Here is a 20,914-nt window from a genome sequence, read left to right on the forward strand (position 1 = left end):
CCTCCCTTGGGTTTGGGAAGAAGTGTTTTGCTAGGATTGCAGCCTTGCCCTCGTTGGTGTCTCCATTATGCTCTGTGTTAGCTAGGCTTGGGAAGTGTGGCAGTTGGTGCCCTTGGTTTGCTCCCTCTCTTGCCCATTTGGCCATTTTCCAGATCTTCTTAGGGTCCTCTGTAACCTCTTTCATTAGTCTTCTCCACGCTAGGTTTTGCTCTCTCCTCACAACCTTGCTCCTGGCATGTGATGCCTCAAGGTATTGTTTGTGGCTCCATTCTGTCTTGCTGTTCCTCCATTCTCTTCTCCTTCTCCTTGCTAGCTTTGTAGCATCCTTGCACTCCTGGGTCCACGCCATCTTTGCATAGCCTGATGGTCTGGCTGTTGGAACTGTCTCCTCTATAGTTCTCTGGATGGAGGATTGTATTCTGCAGGCTAGGGTGTCCAGGTGTTCTCTTGTGTCAAGTGGGAGTTGACTGAGTTGGTCAATGTCCTGGGCTATAAGGTCCTTGACTCTGGCCCAGTTGGCGGCTCTCCACTGCTTTCTCTGGCCTCTTCCTGTTGGCCCTTGGAGGTTGATGCAGAGGGTTGTCCTGAGAGGGATGTGGTCAGAGCTGTGTGTTTCCTCTGGGAGGGCTTTGCATTCCTGGATCAGGTTCTGGAGGGAGAGGCTGACAAAGACCAGGTCCAGTGTTTGGCAGCTGGCCATATGTCTTTCCCATGTAATTGTCCCTGGTTCTAGGGCCAGCTGCAGGTGGGCCTCTGCAGCTGTTGCAATGAGTTTGTCTGCCATATAGTGCTGGGTCTGGGTTGTGTTTCCCCCCCATTTTGGGTGGTGGAGGTTGAAGTCTCCTACTACTACATGGCTAGTAGTTGTGTCTTTTGGGGCTTTTGAGAGGGCTTCTTGGAGTGCAGGGATAGTCCCTTCTTGCCTGTGGCTTGTTGGCCCTGAGGGGTTGTAGCAATTGTGGATAGAGACAGTTCCTGCGGGTGTTTGGATTTGAATGGTTACCAAGTCACCTGTGTTGTGGAAGAGTGGTGTCCAGCTGTCCGTCCTGATCTTGTCTGATACCAGTAGTGCAACCCTTGGATTCTGTTGGGGTGGGAGGACTGCAAAGTATCCTTTCTTCGTCTTGGTCTTGCCATTTATAGTGTTTAGCCATGGTTCCTGCAGTGCTATTACTGTTGCCTCTTCTGCTGCTTGGCTGTTAAGGAGCAGAGTCTGGGTAGTGTTTGACCTGTTGACATTGTGTTGGTAGATTGTCAGGGTTTGGTTATTCATGGGACACCTGGGAGAGGAGCTCAATTGGGTCAATGTCCATGTCTTCTTGGGGGGTGCTTGTTTCCCCTTGGGTGTCCTCTTTCTCCTGTGTAGGGGGAAAGTGGAGCTTGCTTGCCTGCTTCCTGCCTGCCATTGCTGTTGCCGTGGTGCCCAGGGGCCTGCCCTTGTACCTGACATCCCTCTGTAGGGGCTCATATAACGAATATTAGATTGACGGGGAATGGGGAGACGTGGATGTTGGGGAAAGATGCGTTTTTGGCTTGTACGCAGGGTGTTACTAAAGATTACGTCTCACAAGCTTTAAGCAAAGCGTTCTTTTCGGGAGAAGGACTTTTTGTGTATAAAATGGGCGGGACGGGAATTTGTTGGATTGAGAGTATGGGAGCTATTATACGGAAAGATGTGAGTATTTCCCTTCCCTTCTCAATTCCTCTTTCTCCCCATCAACACTTGATATGTCAACTGACACTGTTGCAATTCACAGCTCCGCGAAGGCGAAAAATACATCATCGACAACGGCCACCTCGTCGCGTGGAATTGCAGCTACGTCATGGAACGTGTCGCGAGTGGAGGAATCATCAGTAATATGAGCGCTGGTGAAGGTCTGGTTTGTAAATTCTCCGGTCCGGGGACGGTTTTCATGCAGACGAGGAGTCCGACGGCGTTTGCGCAGTATATGGCTGCACATGGAGGGGCTGCGTAGGAAGATAGACCGAGGAGGCGATTGTGGGTGGGCGAGGGATGTTGAAGGAAGAGAGGACGGGAGAAGATTTGGACACGGGATAAGATTGTTGTGATATTCGTTGAGTCGTGCTGGGTGGGCGTGCATTGCGGGCAAAGAGGCGTTGCGGATGAGATTAATGTGATACCAAGAATATGGCAAATACCGTTGTTCAAATCTTCCCCAAGAGCACTCAAATATGCGCGCGGGAACTTTGATTTTCGAAGCTGCACGGGACAATCCGAGACACGTTTCGTACTCAATCGTACAAGGCGTCTGCCTGTATTCATCTTTAAAAAGAAAGCTGCCAACCCATTGCAATGTCTCACAATCTAGCAATTTATTCCTCTTCGTTCATCGCCGCCTCCAGCGTTTCCCCTACGCGTCTCCTTCGTTCGAAGTGGATAACAACAGGCTTTGCACAGCTTATACATGTCCCCGCGGGCTTTTTTGATATAAAATTCGGAGTGCGGCTTGGACTTTCCGCATCTGGAGCAGCGGCGCAGTTGATCCTGCTGTTGTGTAGTTGGAGAATTCTGTTTTGGAAGACTTTGCTGCTGTGTCATCGAAGAATCCTCTTGCAGAACATTCTGCTGCCATGCCATTGAAGAATCCTCTCTTGAGACCTCCTGATTCTACGTTGGAGTCATGGAATTCAATGTCATGGGTGCCGTGTTCGATCTGGGTAGTGCTGGAGTCTGGAATTGATTCGGTGTGCCATTGTACTCGAGGTAGCCCGGCAGTGGCATGCGTGGGGTGGAGGGATAAGTCGACGCGCCAGCTGAAGAGGCGCCCCACGCAGGCACTCCAGCCGCTCTCTGATACGACGCTGGAAGGTGGTATGATGGCGAGGGAGAGGGCTGAGGCCGTGCCTCTGCTGGTATGTAGTGACGGAACCTATCCGCGTTTGCCAAGGTTCCCGTTGATAGAGGATGATTCAATGTTGCCGGACTCTGTGTTGCCAAACTCTGTGTTGCCAATCCTGCAGGCGCGCTCGGGATATGCATGCCCTGCATTGGTGGAGCGGCCGCTAAGTTCGTCGCATGTTGGGCTGAAGTCGTAACAGGTACAGATGTTGTGTTAGAAAAACCTGCAGCATCACTCTACGATGCCTTTTGGTTGCGAGCGAGCCACAGACCGACGCTCTCGCGTGCCAGTTCAGAGCCCCAGACACCGTCTCTGCCACCGCGGCGGAACTCTTCGTTGGTTGCGTCTTCGCCTCCGCCGCGAGTGGCTTCGGCCAGGATTACCTCCAGGTCGCGCTGCTGACTGCTAATCCATCGCTTGACGAAGGACGTTGGGTCCTTAGCCAGGTTGTTGTAGAACTTGCGCTTGGCATTGGTCTGATGGATCTTCTGCACGAGCAATGCGAGATCATCGTCAATCTTGACGATACTCTGCAAATCGTTCAAATGCGTCTTTGAAGTGTGGAATCGCGTAAGTTGATGTCCCAGTGGGTTCGGCAGTGGCACACGGATGTCGTAGACTGTCGGCTGGCATGGTTTCAGATTGGGTTTAGGCTCGCTGTCCTCGTCCTGGAGGAAGGCAGAAGGTGAGTTGGGGTCCTTGGTGCCAGTAATATATGGCTTGTCTACTCGGATAGTGTACTTGAGCTGGATCGGCGGAAGTGGTTGCATGTGGTGCAACAGAAGATCCGGCACGTACGGGAAGTACACTGTCTCTTGCTTAAAGATCTGTTTTATGTTAGCAGATTGTGTGCACAACAATTTTGTGATCAGAGTCGTACCTTTTGCAGCGCCGCATCGCAGATAATCTTCCTCTTGTCATCGTCCTCTTGCAGTCCCATCGCACGGCAGTATTCCCATATGCCTTGCACAGCACCAGCGCGATCTTCTTCATCCGTGTCCAAGATCTCAGCGAGCTCGGGACTCAGCTTGTAGCGCTCACTCTTCTCATCGCGCGTCAAATTGATGGTGATATTGATGTTCTCGTCGGCTTTACGCGTGAACTCTATCTGGTCGAAATTGTTCTCACGATCGGTAGGATCAAGCGGCTGGCCGGGAGTCATTTGCTTCTTCCGCCATTCAATCTGGCTGTATCCATCCGGATTCAAATTCGGATTGCGATCGAAGTCGATAGTGATGGCTTTGAAGAAAGTGCTCAGCCTGGGTCGGTGTCCTGCGGGTGGCTTGTCTGCCTCGTCCTCGTCCGGGTCTTCCTTCAGTCGGCCCTCGATCTTCAACTTGAAGGTTGCTTGATTCTCCCCCAGCTCGAACATGCCATCTTCGTTCGCGTTGCCCTCCTCCATCACCTGCCACGGCTGTCCCTCGGCTGTATTGGAGATCCAGATGCGTATCGTGCCTTCCCGGCGCGTCCATCGTCTCTGCAGGTTGTCGCTGATGTCTAGTCGCTTGCGCATCATGATCGCGTCCAGCCTCTTCTCAGCATCGCGCAGCTTCTTGTAGCGCTCCACGCCATCTCCTACCACGGCCTCGCTGACTTCGTCGGGTATTTCGCGGTCGGTTGGTTTCCTCGCCTGCCGTCGCGCAAGGTCCTGGCGACGGAGCGCTTCGAGATGTTGCTGCTGTAGTTGCGCCTGGGTCATCTGCTGCTGCTGCGGATGTGCTTGTGGTGGTGCGACCATTGGACCTGCATTGCGCCAGGTGCGCTCGAGGTCAGCAAAGCTAATCTTGCGACGATGCGCGCGCGACTGTTCCATGATCGCCTCTCTTTCGCGCGTAGCACGAGCGGACTGCGGTAGACAGATGCGCGAGGGCGGGAAAGTGTAGAGTTTGCTTACCAGGCCCTCGTCTCGCCTGCTGCGGACTGCGATTATACCGGTAGTTGGCCTGCATTTTCGCCGATCTGCCAAGGCGAGCTGGCTTTCAGCCTCGATGATCACGGAACCCTGATGTCGATGGACGAGCGACGGTGATGATGGAAAAGTGTCGAGTGTCGGCGAGCTTGACGCGTGGGAGATGAATGCAATGCAGCAGGAGACGTGACTTGCTGGGGGAGGCGAGACACCACAGGACTGGGTCCGAGCGGAGGGGCACGTCGACCACCTCCATTCTCACGCGTCTCTTTCCTCCATCCTCACTTCATCCAGTCCGCAACGAGGGCGGCAGGATCTATCGTGGTAGACGGTCCTCATTCACGTCTCTTGTGTCACTCAATCGATGCCGTACTGATGCATCGACTAGTGCTGCAAGAAGCAAGAAGCAAGCTGCGAGCAGTGGTCGATGATGAGTAGAGATATCCACATTTAATTCCTGACCCGGTCTATCTGTTCCATCTTCCTCATCAGCCTCAACTTATTTAATTACAGGTAGTGACTGCAGCACAATCGAGGCAACATGGCTGGCGAGTTTCTACGCCAGCATGGCATCGACATCGATTCTGAGATGGCCAGGATTCAGTTCGGGAGCACCGAAAAGAAGACTGGCGAGCAAGCGACTCACATCGACGTCCTGAGCAACGTCTCTCTGCCGGAAACAGAAAGGGATACTCGATGGGATATCCACCTCTCTGACGGATGCATTCGCAATGTCGTAGCCCACGAAGATGACACTCCACAGGCGAACACTGTTGATGGCAAAGGCGCACTGCTGGCTCCTTCCCTCTGTCACCCACACATACACATTGACAAGGCATACCTATTATCTCACCCAAAGTACACACATCTTCAAGTCGAGAAAGGAGACTTCCAAGAAGCCATGGACCTTACTGGCAAAGCAAAGGCTCAATTCGAGAATGATGATCTTCTGGAGCGAGGCCAACGGCTTGTAGACGAGAGTGTAGCTGCTGGCGTCACCCACATGCGAGCATTCGTTGAAGTAGACGCCGGTGTACATCTCAAATGCTTAGACGCCGGCATTCAGCTGCAGCAGCGAGCTGCCGAAGATGCCGTCTGTAATATACAGATATGTGCATTTGCGCAGCTGCCTCTATTCTCTCCATCGGCGGGGGATGAAGAAGGAGCCGTTATTCGCGATCTAATGCGACAAGCAGCCGCAAGTCCTGGCGTCACTGTGATCGGGAGCACACCTTATGTCGAGAATGACAGGGAGAAAATGCAGCGCAACGTGGAATGGATGATAGACTTGAGTATTGAGCATAACGCCCACCTTGACTTTCATCTTGATTACAATCTGGACCAGGATGTCGAGCCTCTTGTATGGTTTGTGGTTCAGAGTTTGAAGGAAAAGAGTTGGAAAGACCGGACGAGCAATGCCACCATAGTGCTTGGGCATTGCACTCGCCTGACCCTCTTCAGTGAGGCTCAATGGAAGAAGCTTGCACAGACGATCAAAGATGCACAACTTCCTATCTCTTTTGTAGGGCTGCCATCCAGCGACCTGTTCATGATGCGTACTGGCAAGCACCCGGAAATTCGCGGAACACTCGACGTCCCTCGGCTGATTAAGGAATATGATCTCAATGCTTGTATCGGTGTCAACAATATCGGCAATGCTTTCACGCCTCAGGGGACCTGCGATCCATTGGGTTTAGCTTGTCAAGGCGTTGGCATCTACCAAGCAGGCACGACGCGAGATACTGAGATTCTGTACGAATGTGTCAGTACAAGAGCAAGAGCGGCAATAGGCTTTGGTAGACGTGACGTGGAGGAAGCAAGTCTTGCTCTCAAACCAGGAGATAAAGCCGATCTTTTACTGTTCAAAGCGGCAGATCCCAGCTGGCGCACAAGGACCAGTGTGAGTGAAGCAGTCTATCTACACGATCACGGCCAAGGCAGGGCACCATTCCTCGATGGGCGCATGATCAGGTCACCGTAGTGAGACAAGAAGTGAAGTCAACAGAACCCCCCAGCAGCCTCCCGCTCGCGTATCAAACGGTCAACGCCAAGCTGCATGAAAAGTGCATGTTTGTTGCTGAAGCGCGTGCGAGCTCCCACTGCCGCGTCGCCGCGGTCGTTTCGTTCTTCGCACTGGAAGTTTCTCGCGTCCCGGCGCTGTTTTGGCACATCAACAACAAAACTACCGAACATGGCGCCGATGGTTCTCGACTACGACCGGTACGTCTCGTACGTTCATTGAAATGAAGACGCGCTAATCACCTTTCAGCGACGGTAATGTCGTCGGCGGTCACACAGTGGACGAACTGCCAGATCGCCTCTATTCAGTGCGCCCGCACCGCACTGTCAACATGGTGGACTCGACACCGCGCATTCTGCCAGGCGCGCAGCCGTTCCTGGACCAGCGCGGTGTGACTCCTCAAGGCCAGCACTACCCATACGCGGCCACTCCCAATCTGTACCATCAACACGGCCTGCCACAAGGCATGCGTAATGGCACCTTCCTGGGGAACGAACCGGCCTTGCCAGCGCCCCCTGTTCAGCCGCATCAAGAATTGCCACCCTACCCTTCACGCAGCCCGGCGAGCTATGACTGGCAGGGACATGGTGAGGCCCGGCACGAAGTCCTCCCATACGGTCATCCCAATCTGCAAAGAAATATGGGATCGGCCTCAGCGCGTTACGGTTTCGTCGCCAACCCGCTCGCCAATGGCGCCTTTGCCGCCAGCTCTCTCAACAATCAGCGTGCTCGAGCAGTCAGTCATGCCTCTCAGTTCGAGGCTGCTGGATACTATCCCGCTCCGCAGCACTTCACTTACGGACAGAGGCAACAGCCTGCTGGCCCGCAGATCGGACATGAGCAATTCCAGCAACAATACCTTCACAACTACGAGCCCGTGCCATACAACTGGCGTGGCGAGCGTTCCGCATCCCGTAGCCAGTACGGCATCCCGTATCCCGCCGAGACTCAATCTATGGCGTACCCTGACTATCGCCAACTTCACTGGCCAAATGACGGTCGCGCCTTGCACGTTGGCAGCGACGGAGTCTATCTCCCCGTCCAGCCTCCACATCTGTCTGTACCTTACCTGACACCACCGAGCTCGTTCCTGTTCGACAATGCCGATGTTGATCCGAGGATGCTCACAGCTCATACAGCGGGCAGAGTAGCCAGTGAGAGCGAGCCTGCTGCGCACCGCTCATCAGATGCCATGCCACCGCCTAGTAAAGCAAGAACAGTTCCTCGCTCATCTCTGTCGCAAGTGTCACAATATGCAGATGACAAGGACATACACTCGGTAGGGGATGGAGATGGTTCCGACGCAGAGGCCGACTCAAAGAAGTCTGAGGAAGATGCGTATGTTCCACCAAAGAGCCCAGAGCAGAGCAAGAAGAAATCGAAGTCAAAGACTAAGAAGAAGAAGAAAAAGGGTGCAGCGACACCAGCTTTTCAGCGCTGTGCGGACTGTAGGGCACGGCATAAGAAATGCACGCACAAGTCGAGACCATTTGCCATGACCGAAGCAGAGGCATCAGAGATCCTTGCGAGTATGCCCACCGAAGCGCCCGTTCTTCAGAAGGCATCACCGGCTCCGGAGTCCAATGCGGAGGAGGTTGCGACTCCTGCAGATGGAACATCCATCGCCGATCCTTCCATTGCCAGCTTCGAGGCCTCGCCTCAGGACGTAGGAGACGACAAAGATACGACCATCGAGGACGTGCAGCGCACCAACTCGCCAGAACCTGTATCCTCTGATCATACGCCGGTCTTCGCCTATGCGGACTTCCTGGACTTGGAGAACATCGAGCAGCATGATCATGATGAACGACAGTCCAACGAGAGTGATGAGGACAATGAAACCCCGGCGGAGCATGTTTCGGACTTCCTCAATTCTCTTCAAGCTCGTCTCGATGTTCAAGACTCTGCCACCTTGGAACAATTCTTGAAAGACGCAGACCTGTACAAGACTGGTATTCTCGACGAGCAGGATTTCTACAGTAACACTTACAAGCTACTCCACCGTGCTGATATGCCAGAATTGTTGCCGGAGTTCGTGGAGTGTCTTCTTCCCAGCTGGGATGAAGCAGCGCTGGCTTCGCTGAACGCGAGGCTGGACCGCGAGCTTGGGGAAGCTGCTGTGTCCGACGCCGTGCCTACTGAAAGCAAGCTTGACTCGCTAGACGTAACACCACCAGTCAAGCGCAAGAAGCGTCCTCTCAATGCTTTCAAGGCTTCTGAAGACTCTGATATGGCGCATGAGGAGGCCGATGATGCACCAGAAGCGGAGCCAAGCACGGCCGCTTTCGTCCGTGCCACACCACCTGGCAGTCCAAAGTCTTCTGTCTACGCCAGATCTGCCAAGCTTTCCGACGGCAGAACTCCTGCTCCACCGCAAGAAGGTCGCAAGCCGCGTGCTCGTGGTGGTAAAGCTTCTCCAAAGAAGAAATCGAAGCCTGCGGGCACCACGAAGTCCTTTGGCAAGCCGAAGCACCAGATCGGTCATCTTTACTCCACTGAAGTCGATCATGTGGGTCCAGTGTACCCGACCCGTCGAGCTCTCATGAGTCGCACCACGAGACCATACATCCATGGTCCATGCGGTCAGTAACCCAGCTGAACACTGTCTCGAATCGCCAATGCTAACAAATTTCCAGGCAAGGGCTTTGCCCATCCTCAAGATGTCCGCAGTCATCACCACAACGGTGCTGACACCAAGAAAAACTGTCCACTCGGCGCAGGTCACGAATGGGACGAACATCCAAGTTGTAAAGTCGGGCAGAGCGATCTCAACTACGCAACAGTCAAAGATGGCTTTGTCTTCATGGACCAGGAGAGCCGGGATAAGCTCCACAACGCCATTGCCCTTGGCGAAGCTGAGCCGAGTCGTCTCAAAGGTACCACGCGGATTATGGCAGGGGAGATGGATGATGAGGACGAAGACGAAAGCGATCATGATGCCGAACATGAGACGGACGATGAGTATGAGGATTTCACGACTACGGAACATACTGCCCTCCCATACCCGCCAACAGAGGAGTCAGCCAGTCTTGCTCCCGTACCGACTCCCACACCGGCTGCCACACTCGCTGCCATACCGGCTCCGGTGAAGACCCCGAACCCGCGCAAGAGAGCCGCTTCCAACATTTCAGCACGCGCCCAGAAGAGAACCATCGTCAAGGCTGGCAGCGATGAGATGGCCGTAAAGGACAACACCACTACAACTACCCCGCCGGCCCCTGCTTCGTTTGCACACAAGAAGTCCAACAAGAAGGCGGCTACCGAACTGGCTGTTGAGCACAATGGCACTAAGGTGCCAAGAAGCAATGTCGCCTCGCGAGCTGCTGCTCTCGGATTGCGCGCCCGTCAGTAAGCCATCGCACTTGCTTGGACTGATGTTCAACTCACCACACTTCTGGCAACTTCATTGGTGCTGAAAAACTACTCTTGACCTTTGCCTACTCATTGGTCCACTAATACTGAAAGGTCTGCACTGCCTCCTGTCCGCTAATGCACCGGTGTTATTGACCAGGCTCGGACAGAGAGCATTGTCAACCAGACACTTTTGCAGCGTTTGCTTTTTGTTTAATGTTGCGTAATCATGCATGATTGGTTTTGTTGGGCGTGGAGAAGCTTCTTGCGGTATGCTGTCGTCGCTTTGCACGGGATTGCTGCTCAGGTTGTTCGTCGTCTCAAGCGTACCGCAGCTGGGTTTCCGCATTGAGTAGACCTTGTCACGAGTCCTGAAGTAGTCAGCAGACATGTAAAGGACATCGTGGAACGAACGTTCAACTGAGAAGAATTACCCTGAAACATTTGCCCGGCTTGTGATCGTGGTATGCGCAACCCGGCTTAAACGCCATGTATGCCGCCGAGTTCAGGCTGGACGGTCCGCGCTGAGTGAGCTGCCTCTTACTGAGATCTTTCAGAAAGTCCACAGCGTAGGTTTCTTGCAGTCCGCTGCTCATCACCTCGTCCACCCACCAAGACGCACCATGATAGGTGTAGATGTCGGTCAACAGTCGTCGAGGTGCGGATCCATCAGGTGTTTTGGAGTAGATGAAACTGGTCGCCAAGCGAAGGCTTGCGAAGGCCTGCGTATCACGTATTCTACCCACCAAGGCATCCATAAGTGCATCTTTGAAGTCCGTGTCTTGGAGCTTGTCGCCGAGAACCCATGCAACCATCAACCGACGAGACTCCTTATCGTGGATGCCGTCAACCCAGAGATCTGTGTAGATCTTTCGGTCGTAAAGCCAAGCTTGATAAATTTCAAAGGTCTTTGGATCATCGTCTGGCAGAGAGATTACGCCATCCTTGGCCTCGCGCCAACCGCCCTGCAATGCAAGGCGCACGAACTCGGACTTTGCAGCGATGAGTTGCTTGTGAATCGCGAAGGTCTCCACGCTCTCCGTGCCAACAACGAATAGGATGACAGGACCACGATATTTACCGCTTCCAGAGGATGAGTCTTCTTTGGTTAGCTTTAGTGCTTCACCTATTTTCGACCGGTCACGGGCGAAGATGGGACGTCTCGCGCTGCAGTAATCTTGCAGCCGCAATTCTTCCGCCGAGTGATGCGAGTGCATTGGTGAAGCTGTGATGCTCTGGAAATGGCACAGCTCACTCGTGTCCCCGGAGTGCGGGCACAGGTAACCTTTGAAAGGCTGCTGCTTGTTTGTGGGCGGTTGGATGGCAGACATGGCTTCGACCAGTGAATGAACGACTTTTGATTCGTGAGATGCGCCGAGCTCTCGCACATTCCAGCGATGAAGAAAGATGTTGTTAGCGGGACGAAGACAACTTCATGTCGAGTTTCAAGTCGATTTTGTATGAGGTGTAGCAGTGAGTAGTTCAACGAGAAGGTGCTGATGGGTAGTCAACGGCCATTCGGCCGAAGTTTTGCCGAGCGCTTGTGAACTCTATTTCATGCGTTCACAACTTCACTCCTGCTTCAACGCAAGTGCAACGAGTCGACACAACACCTCACACAATGTCCAACCATGTGACGAGCGGAACGAGTCGAAAATGGCGTCACAACATCACAATCGATCTCTTCGCGCGCGTGTTGAGCAACAGCATCTTCCACCCATTCGTCGCGTGGCTCACCCCGCTATGTCTTCGGTCGCTCCAGGCTCCTTACGAAAGTGTTGAATTCATTTCGGCATGTGCTTACGCAGCACTCGTCACACTATTCTGGATGCTATCAGTCATCAACAAGCGCGTCGCATACGGTATACCAAGAACAGTCGACTGGGATCAGGAAGTGGTCGTCATCACTGGAGGTGCAAACGGTCTTGGCAAGATCATCGCCCAGACGTATGGCATGAGGGGAGCAAGTGTGGCCATACTCGACATTGCGGAGCCGGACAAGGACATTGAGGATCTCGGAGACGTACACTTCTACAAATGCGACATAGGCGATGCGGATGCAGTTGCCAAGGTTGGCGAGGCCATCAAGCAAGAAGTGAGTGTGAGCCCTGCAGATCTATCGCTTTGTGCTAACCATTTGCAAGCTCGGAGCGCCTACCATTTTGATCAACAACGCCGGCATCGTGAGTAGGAAGAGAACATGGGAACTGACGACCGGAGACGTGCAACGCACAATGAACGTCAACCTCATCTCGCACTTCAACACAATCCGCACTTTCTTGCCAGGCATGCTCGACTCTGAAGTCGGCGGCACCATCGTTACTGTGGCATCAGTTCTTGGCAAGCTGGGCGGTAGCCATTTGTCTGACTACGCTGCTTCGAAAGCTGGACTCATTGCCATGCACAATTCCCTGCGAGGCGAGCTGACCTGGTCAGACGCACCTGAGGGCGCGGAGGACATTCGAATGATACTGGTCACACCTGGACAGCTAGCTACGCGGCTCTTCGCGGACCTCGATACACCCTCGCATTTCCTCGGCCCTGTTGTGGAACCCGTTGAATTGGCCAAGGAAATCGTACAGAAGATCGATGCCGGTGAAAGCGGAGAGATCAGCTTGCCATTCTACACACGCTGGGTGGAGTGGATCTTTGTCCTTCCCGCTGGCCTTCAGAGGATCTTACGAATCTTGAGTGGCATCGACCAAGCGATGGGATTGGCAAATGCCAAGACTGCGAAGAGGGAATAGCACGATGCTCTTGTTCAGTATCCTGTCTTTGTCTGCCGGTGTGGCCTTCACTCTTTGTGCTCCATCAATGGTCAATGTCTCGCGTCTTTGTCTCGTGCCTTTGTCACTCGTCTTCCCTTGTCCTCGACCAGTAACGCGGAGTGTTTGGGACAATGAATGACATAGTCACGTTCAATCACCTCGAGTAGGCAGTCACTAGGGGCGACGAGTCTATATCAGGAAGACTGGCTTCCGATCCCAGAGACCTTCGCTTCTCCATATCATCAACAAGGTCTTTACCATTCTGCAAGCGGAACCAGCAAAGACAACCCAACCTCTCACGCACACACCCACAAACACACAACACACCAGCAGCCCAGCATGCACCTCAATTCAATCTTCACCACGCTCCTGCTTGGCGCAAGCTCATTCCAACTCGGTTCTGCCGCGTCTATCCACCGTCGGGAATGCAAGGTCCCAACACCGGTGGACACCTCTACCTGTAGCATCAGACCGAAGGCTTGGGGAAATCCTACGGTCATCAAGATCGGAGTTCCACACAGTGACGAGCTATGTGGCAAACTCGATGCTTTGCAACGCAAGAAGCTGCCAGCAATAGAGCACTTTCGCTGCAAAAAGGACGGCTGCGGCTTAACCAAAATCACTTTCAGCATGGGGTACAGCCCCGAGAATGTAGACTGGCTAAATGACAGCCTGGCCAAAGTGTGGCCACAAGTCAAGTTCACATGCCCACGGGACCTCGATTACGAAGAAAAGATCTTCAAGCGCGAGTGCAAAGTCCCAATGCCAGCTCATACCTCGTCCTGCAAGCCTGATAACCAGGGATTGACTCCGTACTGGCACATCAAGATTGGCGAGCCACACACCAAAGAACTCTGCGGCAAACTCGACGCACTTCAAGGCACCAACTCTGGCATCGACAATTTCCGCTGTCGCAAAGACGGCTGCGGCTTAACGAAGATCGGCTTCAGCATGAAACTCAACAACAAGAACGCCAAGTGGATCAACGACAACCTCAGCTCCGTGTGGCCAGAAGTCAAATTCGAGTGCCCAACAGACTGGAAGCGAGATGTCCCAGCCCTCTTCAAGCGCAAGCGCGAATGTAAGAAGCCAACCCCCAAAGACACCCAGATCAACAAGGTCGAAGGCCGCGGCAATAGAGATTGGTGGCGTATCAAGATCGGCGTTCCACACAGTGACGAACTCTGCGGGAAACTGAACGCGCTCCGGAAAGAAATACCCGATTTTCATCATTTCAGCTGCAAGAAAGATGGCTGCGGCTTGACGAAGATCCACTTCGTTCTCGACCACTACGAGAAGGAGACCAAGATGGTCACCGAGGCTCTAACCAAAGTCTGGCCACAGGTCAAATTCGACATCCCCAAGAACTATATCGAGAGCGAGAAGATCAACAAAGGCATCAAGAACATCAAACGCGGATGTGATGCTGCCCAAGGCAAGTGTTAAAGTCGATACATAGCATTTCTTCTCGCTCCTCATGGATTCGTCTTGATCTAGAATAAAAACCATCATCGTTCACCTTCCACTGACAATCTCTTCTCAAAAAGCACACAACACCCAAAGCTGCGAAATAATCGGTAACGGCGCAGACACCAAATGGAATATCAGAGTCGGAGTAAAACACAAAAAGGACACTTGCAAAACGCTCAAAGGCTACAAAGACGGAGGTTTCCGCGACTTCCACTGCGACAAAGGCGACTGCGACGTCACAAAACTCTCCTTCAACATGGAGCAAAATCAAACCAACGCCAAATTCATCAACACACTTTTGAATTTCACCTACCCGGAAGTCAAAGACGGATTCTCTTGTCCGCTTCATGCAAAAAGAGACGAGCAAGAGCAACAACAGCGCAAGAGAGACGACTACATCGGTTCCGGCTATGCTTATCCATGGGAAATTGATCCAAACTTGAACTACATCCACTGCGAATACGCATCAGACAACAGCGACAAGAGTGAACGCTACGTCCTCGATCTCCCCAAACCCCAAGACGAATGCGATGTGCTCATGAGAATGGTGCAAGGCGCGCCCAAAGATGTCAAGGGTGTGCACTGTGAGACCAGAGAAAGTGGCAAAACGACGATTTACATCAACTTGAAATCTCTCGGAAAGAAAAAAGCCGTGGACTGGGTAAATGGAGTGCTGTTCACCATGTTCAAGCATGAGTTGCACGCAAATGGGGGCTCTCTCCACGATTGTCCGGGAGGTATCTGGCCCTCATACCAGTGAAGAGAGGCTGGATCGTGCCATTCACTACGATGTCAGAACTACCACATTTTATGGTTCAAGGAATAGACACATCCAAAGTCTTCACCTTCCTGCATGCTCATGAACACGAAGAATGAATAAAAGTGTACTAGACAAATAATTGATTTCCTATACCTCCCGCTCTCTCCACTCCCTTCTCTTCCTTTCTTCTCTCGTCTCATTCTTTAACCAATTTGTTCAGCTTCCGTATCTCCGTCCACCTCGACCAAGCACCCATCTCCAGTAGATTCATCCTTCTCATCTTGCCCGAAGGATGTCCAATCACCACAGGTTTCCACTCCGGATCCGCTTGGCCCAAATCACCAAACTCTTTACTTTCACCCCTCGTACTTGACGTGAAACTCGGAATGACTTGCACATCTTTCCATCTCCACAGAACGATGAGCAGCAATACCGTGACGCACAGTAGAATCGCTGCAACAATCGAGATCGAAGTCTGTGCGCCAAAGTTGTCCGTGATTCTGCCTGCTGCAACCGTTGCTCCCGCAGCGAGAAAGAAGCCGAAAGACTGTGCTGCAAACCAGCCAGCGCAGACACGCGGAAAAGAAGAGTAGTTGGTTCGGCGGCGACGAGTTTGAGCGGACATGGACTGCACGCGATGTCGTGTGTTGACTCCTGGTTGCAAGTCGCACGTGTCGAAGCTTTCCATGATGAGGCCGACGCACTCTGCTGTACCTAGATCTGCCAGGAAGCCCACCAGACCGGCGAAGATCACTGCAGCACTCCAGTGCAGAGGCGGACCAGGGCTGCACAGACAGAATCCGAGTCCTGCAAAGGGTAGGAGCAGTGTGAAGATTGTCCTTCGAAGTAGATGTGAAGTCCAAGTCACTCGCGGCTCTTGAAATGTCATGCTGTCTGTCCTCGGCGGCTTGACGCGAGCTCGACTGAACGTCGAGGCGTTCGTAAGTGGCATAGCCAAAGCAGCGCCGACTGGAACAGACAAGGCTGCCAGTCCTACCCAATGTGAAGCCCATTCGTAGTCTCGTGAGAGGAGGGCGCCAAGTAGCTATGAACAGTCAGCTTGCAGACGCACTCATAGAACTTGTATGGCAACTGACCAAAATTACAAGTGTGAGTTGAGCTTGGATCCACCCAAGGTACAACATCAGGACGAAAAAGCCCGGTTGGAAAACCATGCGTTTGGTGAGGATGATGCCAGCCCAGACCTCCTCGAACCAATACTTTGGTCCATCGTTCGAGATGTGTAATTTGACCTCGCCGCGTGCGATGCGGTGCTTGACTCGGCGAGCTTCTTTGTCTTCAAAGAACTGGAACAAGGACCTTCGATGTTCAGCCTTTCTGGTTTCCGGTGCGATCATGTTGACCAGCAGGAAGAAGGATAGGAGCATGATGCTGATCCAGAAGCCCCAGCTGGGATTAAGCTTCGAGATGATGCAGGCACCAGCGAAAAATCCAATCGAAAGTGAGCTTCCGAAGCAAAATGTCCACAGACCTAGCCAAGCACCAATACCACCGCCTTGCCTTCGAACATCATCAGGCGCAACGATCTCTTGATGTGGGCGTTCGGACATGAGTGACGCTCCCTATAGGTCCCACAGCGTCGGCAAAAAGTTGACATTGGCAAATCCGAGGGCCAGGCCAGTCAGACCACGCGGGAGAAGAAGGCCGATCTTGTACAGCAAGCCTGAGCCATGTGCATACTGCACGACCATCGCCTGCGGGATCTGGAGGGGTAGCATGATGCCGAAAGCCACGAGTATGTACGGGCGGCGTCCATGGAGTAATGGGAGTGGCCATGCGATGAGAGTGCTTATGCCCAGTCCAGCAAACAGTCTATCTCGATCAGCATTACCCACATGATGATCTCAGATCATTCACACTCACAGCATGTTGCCAAAAATGACCCAATGTGATTCATCATCAAGCTGATACTGAATCCTTGGTACTTCCCCGGCCTTCTTGAGATTAGCAAACGCGCAGATGGAACAAGAGCAGAGCACGTACGTAAATTCCAGCGATCAATCCCACAAATATGGTGTTCAGGCAAGCAATGAAAGACGTAAGCCGTTTCCTGGTCAAACTCCACTCTCTTGCTATTGGCTCGGGCTTGTGGTGTCTTCTGAGATAATACTCCTCGCCCTCCTTGACACTGATGTGATTGAGCCGAGGATGCTTCAAGCTGAGGTCGCTGAGTATAAGTTAGTCGAAGTCAACTGGCAGGAAGGGAAAGCCACTCACACTGCCTCCGCATCACTGCTTACAGTGGGGGCGCGCGCAGGCTTGAATGTCTCTGCGGGAAGCGTCGCACTTGCTGTGCCAGTTGCAGAAGGCGGATTTGCAGCAGCGGTTGTATGAGCATGGTCGTCAGCGGCAAGCAGCGGCTCCGCCGATCGCGAGCCATTCTGCAAGCCTGCTTGGGCCCTTCGTAGTGGTCTGCTTGGCACCCTAGATGCGGTGGTGTCGCTGTTGTGCATAGCATGAGCTCGGTGGACTCTCTGTTGTTTTCCTGGTCGGCTGCAGCACCACTTGGGTGCAGGAGACGGAGGAAGTGGTGCATCGATCTTGGTCGTACAGATGCTGTGTCGGACTCCCGGCTGTGTTGCTACTGACTCTCCATGATCACCGTAGAAGCTCGCCGCCGCGCCGTACTTGGCACGCTCCAGCGAATGTGTAGAATGGCGACGCATGATCTTTGAGTTATTGTAGGCATAGTCACGGACTATAGAATCAGCAGAGGGTGGGTGGTACAATCGGGGAGGTGTTCTCGAAATGGAGTCGTCTGCAGAGGCCATGCGGTGGCGTTGAGCATCGCCACCTCGGGATATCCTCCCGGACTCTTTTGGCGCAGGCTGGGAGTTGGGTGAACGCACTTTTGCCATAGCTTGGTTGACGTGCGCGAAAGGCGATCTTTCGGCTGCAGCTCTTGTCCGCCGTCCAAGCGATGCAGAGGGCGATACGCCTTCCTCTTCTGACGATCGCATCGACTCAGTCTGAGAAAGTCTGAGCGGCCGCACTGTCACCTCTTGCAGATCGGGCAGACCAGTGGCAGCGCGCGTGGCGCCTTTAGCCGCTGTCCCTATTCTCAAGGGTTGTACATCTCGAGGTCCATCCTGTGCTGGCCCTGTCGCCGCGTCAGCGGGAGGCTTAGACTTGCCACTCGCAAGCTTTTGTCGATCTGGCATTGCGGCAGCCTTGCGCGATATGCCCATGGGCATTGCGTAGTCGCTGTCCGGCGATGAAGAGCTCGAAGGTGCCATTAGATGCGGCGGAAGCGCATACAGTGACGATGTTGTGGCGGGAACTGAAGATAACGGAAGGTCTTGTGAGGTGGGCTTGGGCAACGCAGCGCTGGAAGCTACAGCATCTGTGGCGGTATTGGATATGGCACCAGGGAGCTTTCGCTGTGCGCCATCAACGCTAGCACTGGAGACAGCTGCTAAGTTCCTGTACAGACTTGGATGTGACTTATTTTTCGTCGTTCCTTTACGTTTTCGTGCGGGCTGAGCTTTCACTGTGTCGGTGGATGGAGTTGCAATACGGATTGCCGGCTTCTTCGGGGCTGAGTCGGGACTGTGAGGAGACCTGACGAGCTTCTCATACGACGCTGGGTCCTTTCTTGGGAAGCCAGCAGGAAGGGCTTCTCGATCACTCGGCGTAGTAGTGCTGTACTCGGATGACGCGCATGAGAGCGCACGGTGGTCCGGTGCTGGCTTTGATTTTGTAATCGGACGAGACCTTAGCCCCGCAGGACGCTCTGAAGTCTGAGAGTAGGATCTGGGGTCTCGTGTTCGCCTTTGATCACGGATTTCTGGTGTTGAGCCTGTCGGGCGGAACCTCAAGTCATCACTGAGAGCGTTCGATGCAACATATTTCGTTGAGGGTTCGACAAAATTGCTGGGAGCTGCTTGCGGTGGCAGCAGATCGTGACTAGTAGAAGTAGGTTGAGGATGTAGTGCTGGAGCTATCCCGGCCGCATCGAGCCATGGCAGTCTCTTCCTCGCTGCTAACGGAGGTCGAGGTGTGCGCGTGGTCCCATTCTGCATTTGTCCTTCGACTGCTGACATTGGTCTTGACAGCCCAGATGCCCAGGTGTGAGGATATTCGGTAGGCTGAGAGCGATGTAACAGCTGCCCTCGGGGTAGTCGCGGATTCTGTGATCGGCACTGTTCACGGAGCGGTTGACTCCATGGACTTTCTTAGAGGGTGCAGGTGACGTGACGTGCGTCAAGGCCGTTGGAGGTCGTGCAGATAGGAGCAGGCGAGCATCGGAGGGTTAGTGGTTGCTCGTCAAGCAGTGTATCGAAATCGATTAGGAGATGTCATGCGAGGTTGAGCAAATAGAGAAATGAGTGCACCATCGCACAGTTTGCAGGGCAGAAGATGAGATATGAAGCTTTCGGCGTGCAAAGCAATCGCGGTCGTTGTTCCTACCTGACGTTACTGCTGTTTTGCACTTGCCCTTGCGCGTCGACTCTGCTGCATGCGCGACTGCTACTCCTCAAATCGCACTTTTCCCGCACTGACATCCGGATACACGTCAAACCGGCGTTGCGTGTAGATGGGAATGCCTTTGCGCGACTCCTCGATGGTATCGTTGTCCAGGTCAGCGTACGTGATGCCCTCATTCTCGTCCAGCTCTGACTGAATGGACGCGTTCGGGTTCACGACCATTGAGTGGCCCCACGCATTGTACTCAGCCTGCATATCGCGAGACGGACTGCAGAGTCCCACATAGACCTGGTTGTCCATGGCTCTCGCACGCGCTTGGAGCTCCCAGTGCATCGCGCCAGTCGTCAGATTGAAGGCGCCTGGGTACAGCAGCAAGAAGGCGTCCTTCCTCGCGGCGATCATAGCCAGCTCTGGGAAGCGGATGTCATAGCAGATGGCGATTGCTATCTTGCCGTACTCGGGCAGATCAATGAGCGTGACCTTGTTGCCCGGTGACAGAACCTCACTTTCGTGGAACGAGATTTTGCCTGGGATATCAATGTCGAACAGGTGCACCTTGCGGTGTGTCCCAATCAACTTGCCATTCGGATCGAAGGTCAAGGAGGTGTTGTAGTATTTCTTTGTCTCCTCCCAATACTCTGGTATGCTGCCACCCACCAAGTATGCCTTTGCCTCTTTTGCGAGCTCCGACAATGCGTGGAAGGAAGGTGCTTGCTCCTTGGTCGGCGGCGATGGCAGCAGCGTCTCGGCGTATTTGGGAAAGTGCTTCGTTCCGTAGGGGCTGTTGAAACACTCGGGCAGGACGACAATGTTTGCGCCTTTGGAGGAAGCTTCGAGGACCTTGGAACGAGCTCGCGCGAGGTTGGCCGTCTTGTCCGCTCCTGTTGCCAGCTGCACCAGCGCCAACTTCAGTGGTATCTTCAGCAATTTGGCCATGTTGGGAAATGATTGGAGCAGTGGAAGGTGAAGTGTAGCTTAGAGGTGGTGAGCTCTCATGTTGTGCAGGTGCAACGCCAAGACAAAAGTCGCTTCACGTCACCGATAGGGCCTCGATAGGGCGAGCACCACCATCAACACTGCTGGCGACATTGGCATCATCGTTGCTGGCCGTCGTCGGACTGGAGAACAAATCGCTGCGATAGGGGAGAAATACGTGTATGGCACTTCTCACGCGTCGAGCACGTGTCTTGGCGCGTGTTGGATGATCACGGTTTGATGCTGCTTTGCCGGGAACATCCATCCCAACCATTTCCGAGATCGCGTGTGGCTCATCGCTTTGGCGATACCCGGAAAGTGACCATGGCAAGACTGATCGTGCATGAAGCC

The 20,914-nt window shown here is 53.5% G+C and overlaps 8 protein-coding genes across 10 annotated transcripts; 4 read left to right on the plus strand and 4 right to left on the minus strand.

The window, feature by feature from the left end:
* Positions 1-3,097: 3,097 nt before the first annotated feature.
* Positions 3,098-4,810, minus strand: CKM354_000602000 (uncharacterized protein; the record flags this gene model as incomplete). Its single annotated transcript, XM_044801315.1, has 3 exons — positions 3,098-3,688; positions 3,742-4,604; positions 4,756-4,810. The coding sequence occupies 3 exons, from the start codon at positions 4,808-4,810 to the stop codon at positions 3,098-3,100; spliced, it is 1,509 nt and encodes a 502-aa protein (XP_044657250.1).
* Positions 4,811-5,311: 501 nt separating this feature from the next.
* On the plus strand, positions 5,312-6,751 carry CKM354_000602100 (uncharacterized protein; the record flags this gene model as incomplete). The annotated part of the gene is made up of 1 exon (XM_044801316.1): positions 5,312-6,751. One exon carries the CDS (start codon positions 5,312-5,314, stop codon positions 6,749-6,751), a length of 1,440 nt encoding a protein of 479 aa, XP_044657251.1.
* A 75-nt stretch (positions 6,752-6,826) lies between these two features.
* On the plus strand, positions 6,827-10,142 carry CKM354_000602200 (uncharacterized protein; the record flags this gene model as incomplete). The annotated part of the gene is made up of 3 exons (XM_044801317.1): positions 6,827-6,990; positions 7,040-9,372; positions 9,427-10,142. The coding sequence occupies 3 exons, from the start codon at positions 6,827-6,829 to the stop codon at positions 10,140-10,142; spliced, it is 3,213 nt and encodes a 1,070-aa protein (XP_044657252.1).
* A 415-nt stretch (positions 10,143-10,557) lies between these two features.
* On the minus strand, positions 10,558-11,472 carry CKM354_000602300 (uncharacterized protein; the record flags this gene model as incomplete). The annotated part of the gene is made up of 1 exon (XM_044801318.1): positions 10,558-11,472. The coding sequence occupies one exon, from the start codon at positions 11,470-11,472 to the stop codon at positions 10,558-10,560; it is 915 nt and encodes a 304-aa protein (XP_044657253.1).
* A 290-nt stretch (positions 11,473-11,762) lies between these two features.
* Positions 11,763-12,888, plus strand: CKM354_000602400 (uncharacterized protein; the record flags this gene model as incomplete). Its single annotated transcript, XM_044801319.1, has 2 exons — positions 11,763-12,236; positions 12,286-12,888. 2 exons carry the CDS (start codon positions 11,763-11,765, stop codon positions 12,886-12,888), a joined length of 1,077 nt encoding a protein of 358 aa, XP_044657254.1.
* Positions 12,889-13,248: 360 nt separating this feature from the next.
* CKM354_000602500 (uncharacterized protein) lies at positions 13,249-15,139 on the plus strand (the record flags this gene model as incomplete). Its single annotated transcript, XM_044801320.1, has 2 exons — positions 13,249-14,329; positions 14,457-15,139. The coding sequence occupies 2 exons, from the start codon at positions 13,249-13,251 to the stop codon at positions 15,137-15,139; spliced, it is 1,764 nt and encodes a 587-aa protein (XP_044657255.1).
* Positions 15,140-15,335: 196 nt separating this feature from the next.
* CKM354_000602600 (uncharacterized protein) lies at positions 15,336-19,203 on the minus strand (the record flags this gene model as incomplete). 3 transcript variants are annotated; one of them, XM_044801321.1, is made up of 6 exons in its annotated part: positions 15,336-16,184; positions 16,237-16,660; positions 16,841-16,972; positions 17,024-17,094; positions 17,144-17,327; positions 17,378-19,203. In XM_044801321.1, the coding sequence occupies 6 exons, from the start codon at positions 19,201-19,203 to the stop codon at positions 15,336-15,338; spliced, it is 3,486 nt and encodes a 1,161-aa protein (XP_044657256.1). The 3 variants fall into 3 exon arrangements, with proteins under 3 accessions (XP_044657256.1, XP_044657257.1, XP_044657258.1); XM_044801322.1 differs by having other exon boundaries at positions 16,237-16,688; positions 16,788-16,972; positions 17,378-19,182; XM_044801323.1 differs by lacking the exons at positions 15,336-16,184; positions 16,237-16,660 and having other exon boundaries at positions 16,723-16,972; positions 17,378-19,182.
* A 427-nt stretch (positions 19,204-19,630) lies between these two features.
* Positions 19,631-20,524, minus strand: CKM354_000602700 (uncharacterized protein; the record flags this gene model as incomplete). Its single annotated transcript, XM_044801324.1, has 1 exon — positions 19,631-20,524. One exon carries the CDS (start codon positions 20,522-20,524, stop codon positions 19,631-19,633), a length of 894 nt encoding a protein of 297 aa, XP_044657259.1.
* Positions 20,525-20,914: the final 390 nt, after the last annotated feature.

The sequence above is a fragment of the Cercospora kikuchii genome (genome assembly GCF_019650295.1).
Source record: "Cercospora kikuchii DNA, contig_00003, whole genome shotgun sequence".
In the NCBI taxonomy this organism is placed as follows: domain Eukaryota; kingdom Fungi; phylum Ascomycota; class Dothideomycetes; order Mycosphaerellales; family Mycosphaerellaceae; genus Cercospora; species Cercospora kikuchii.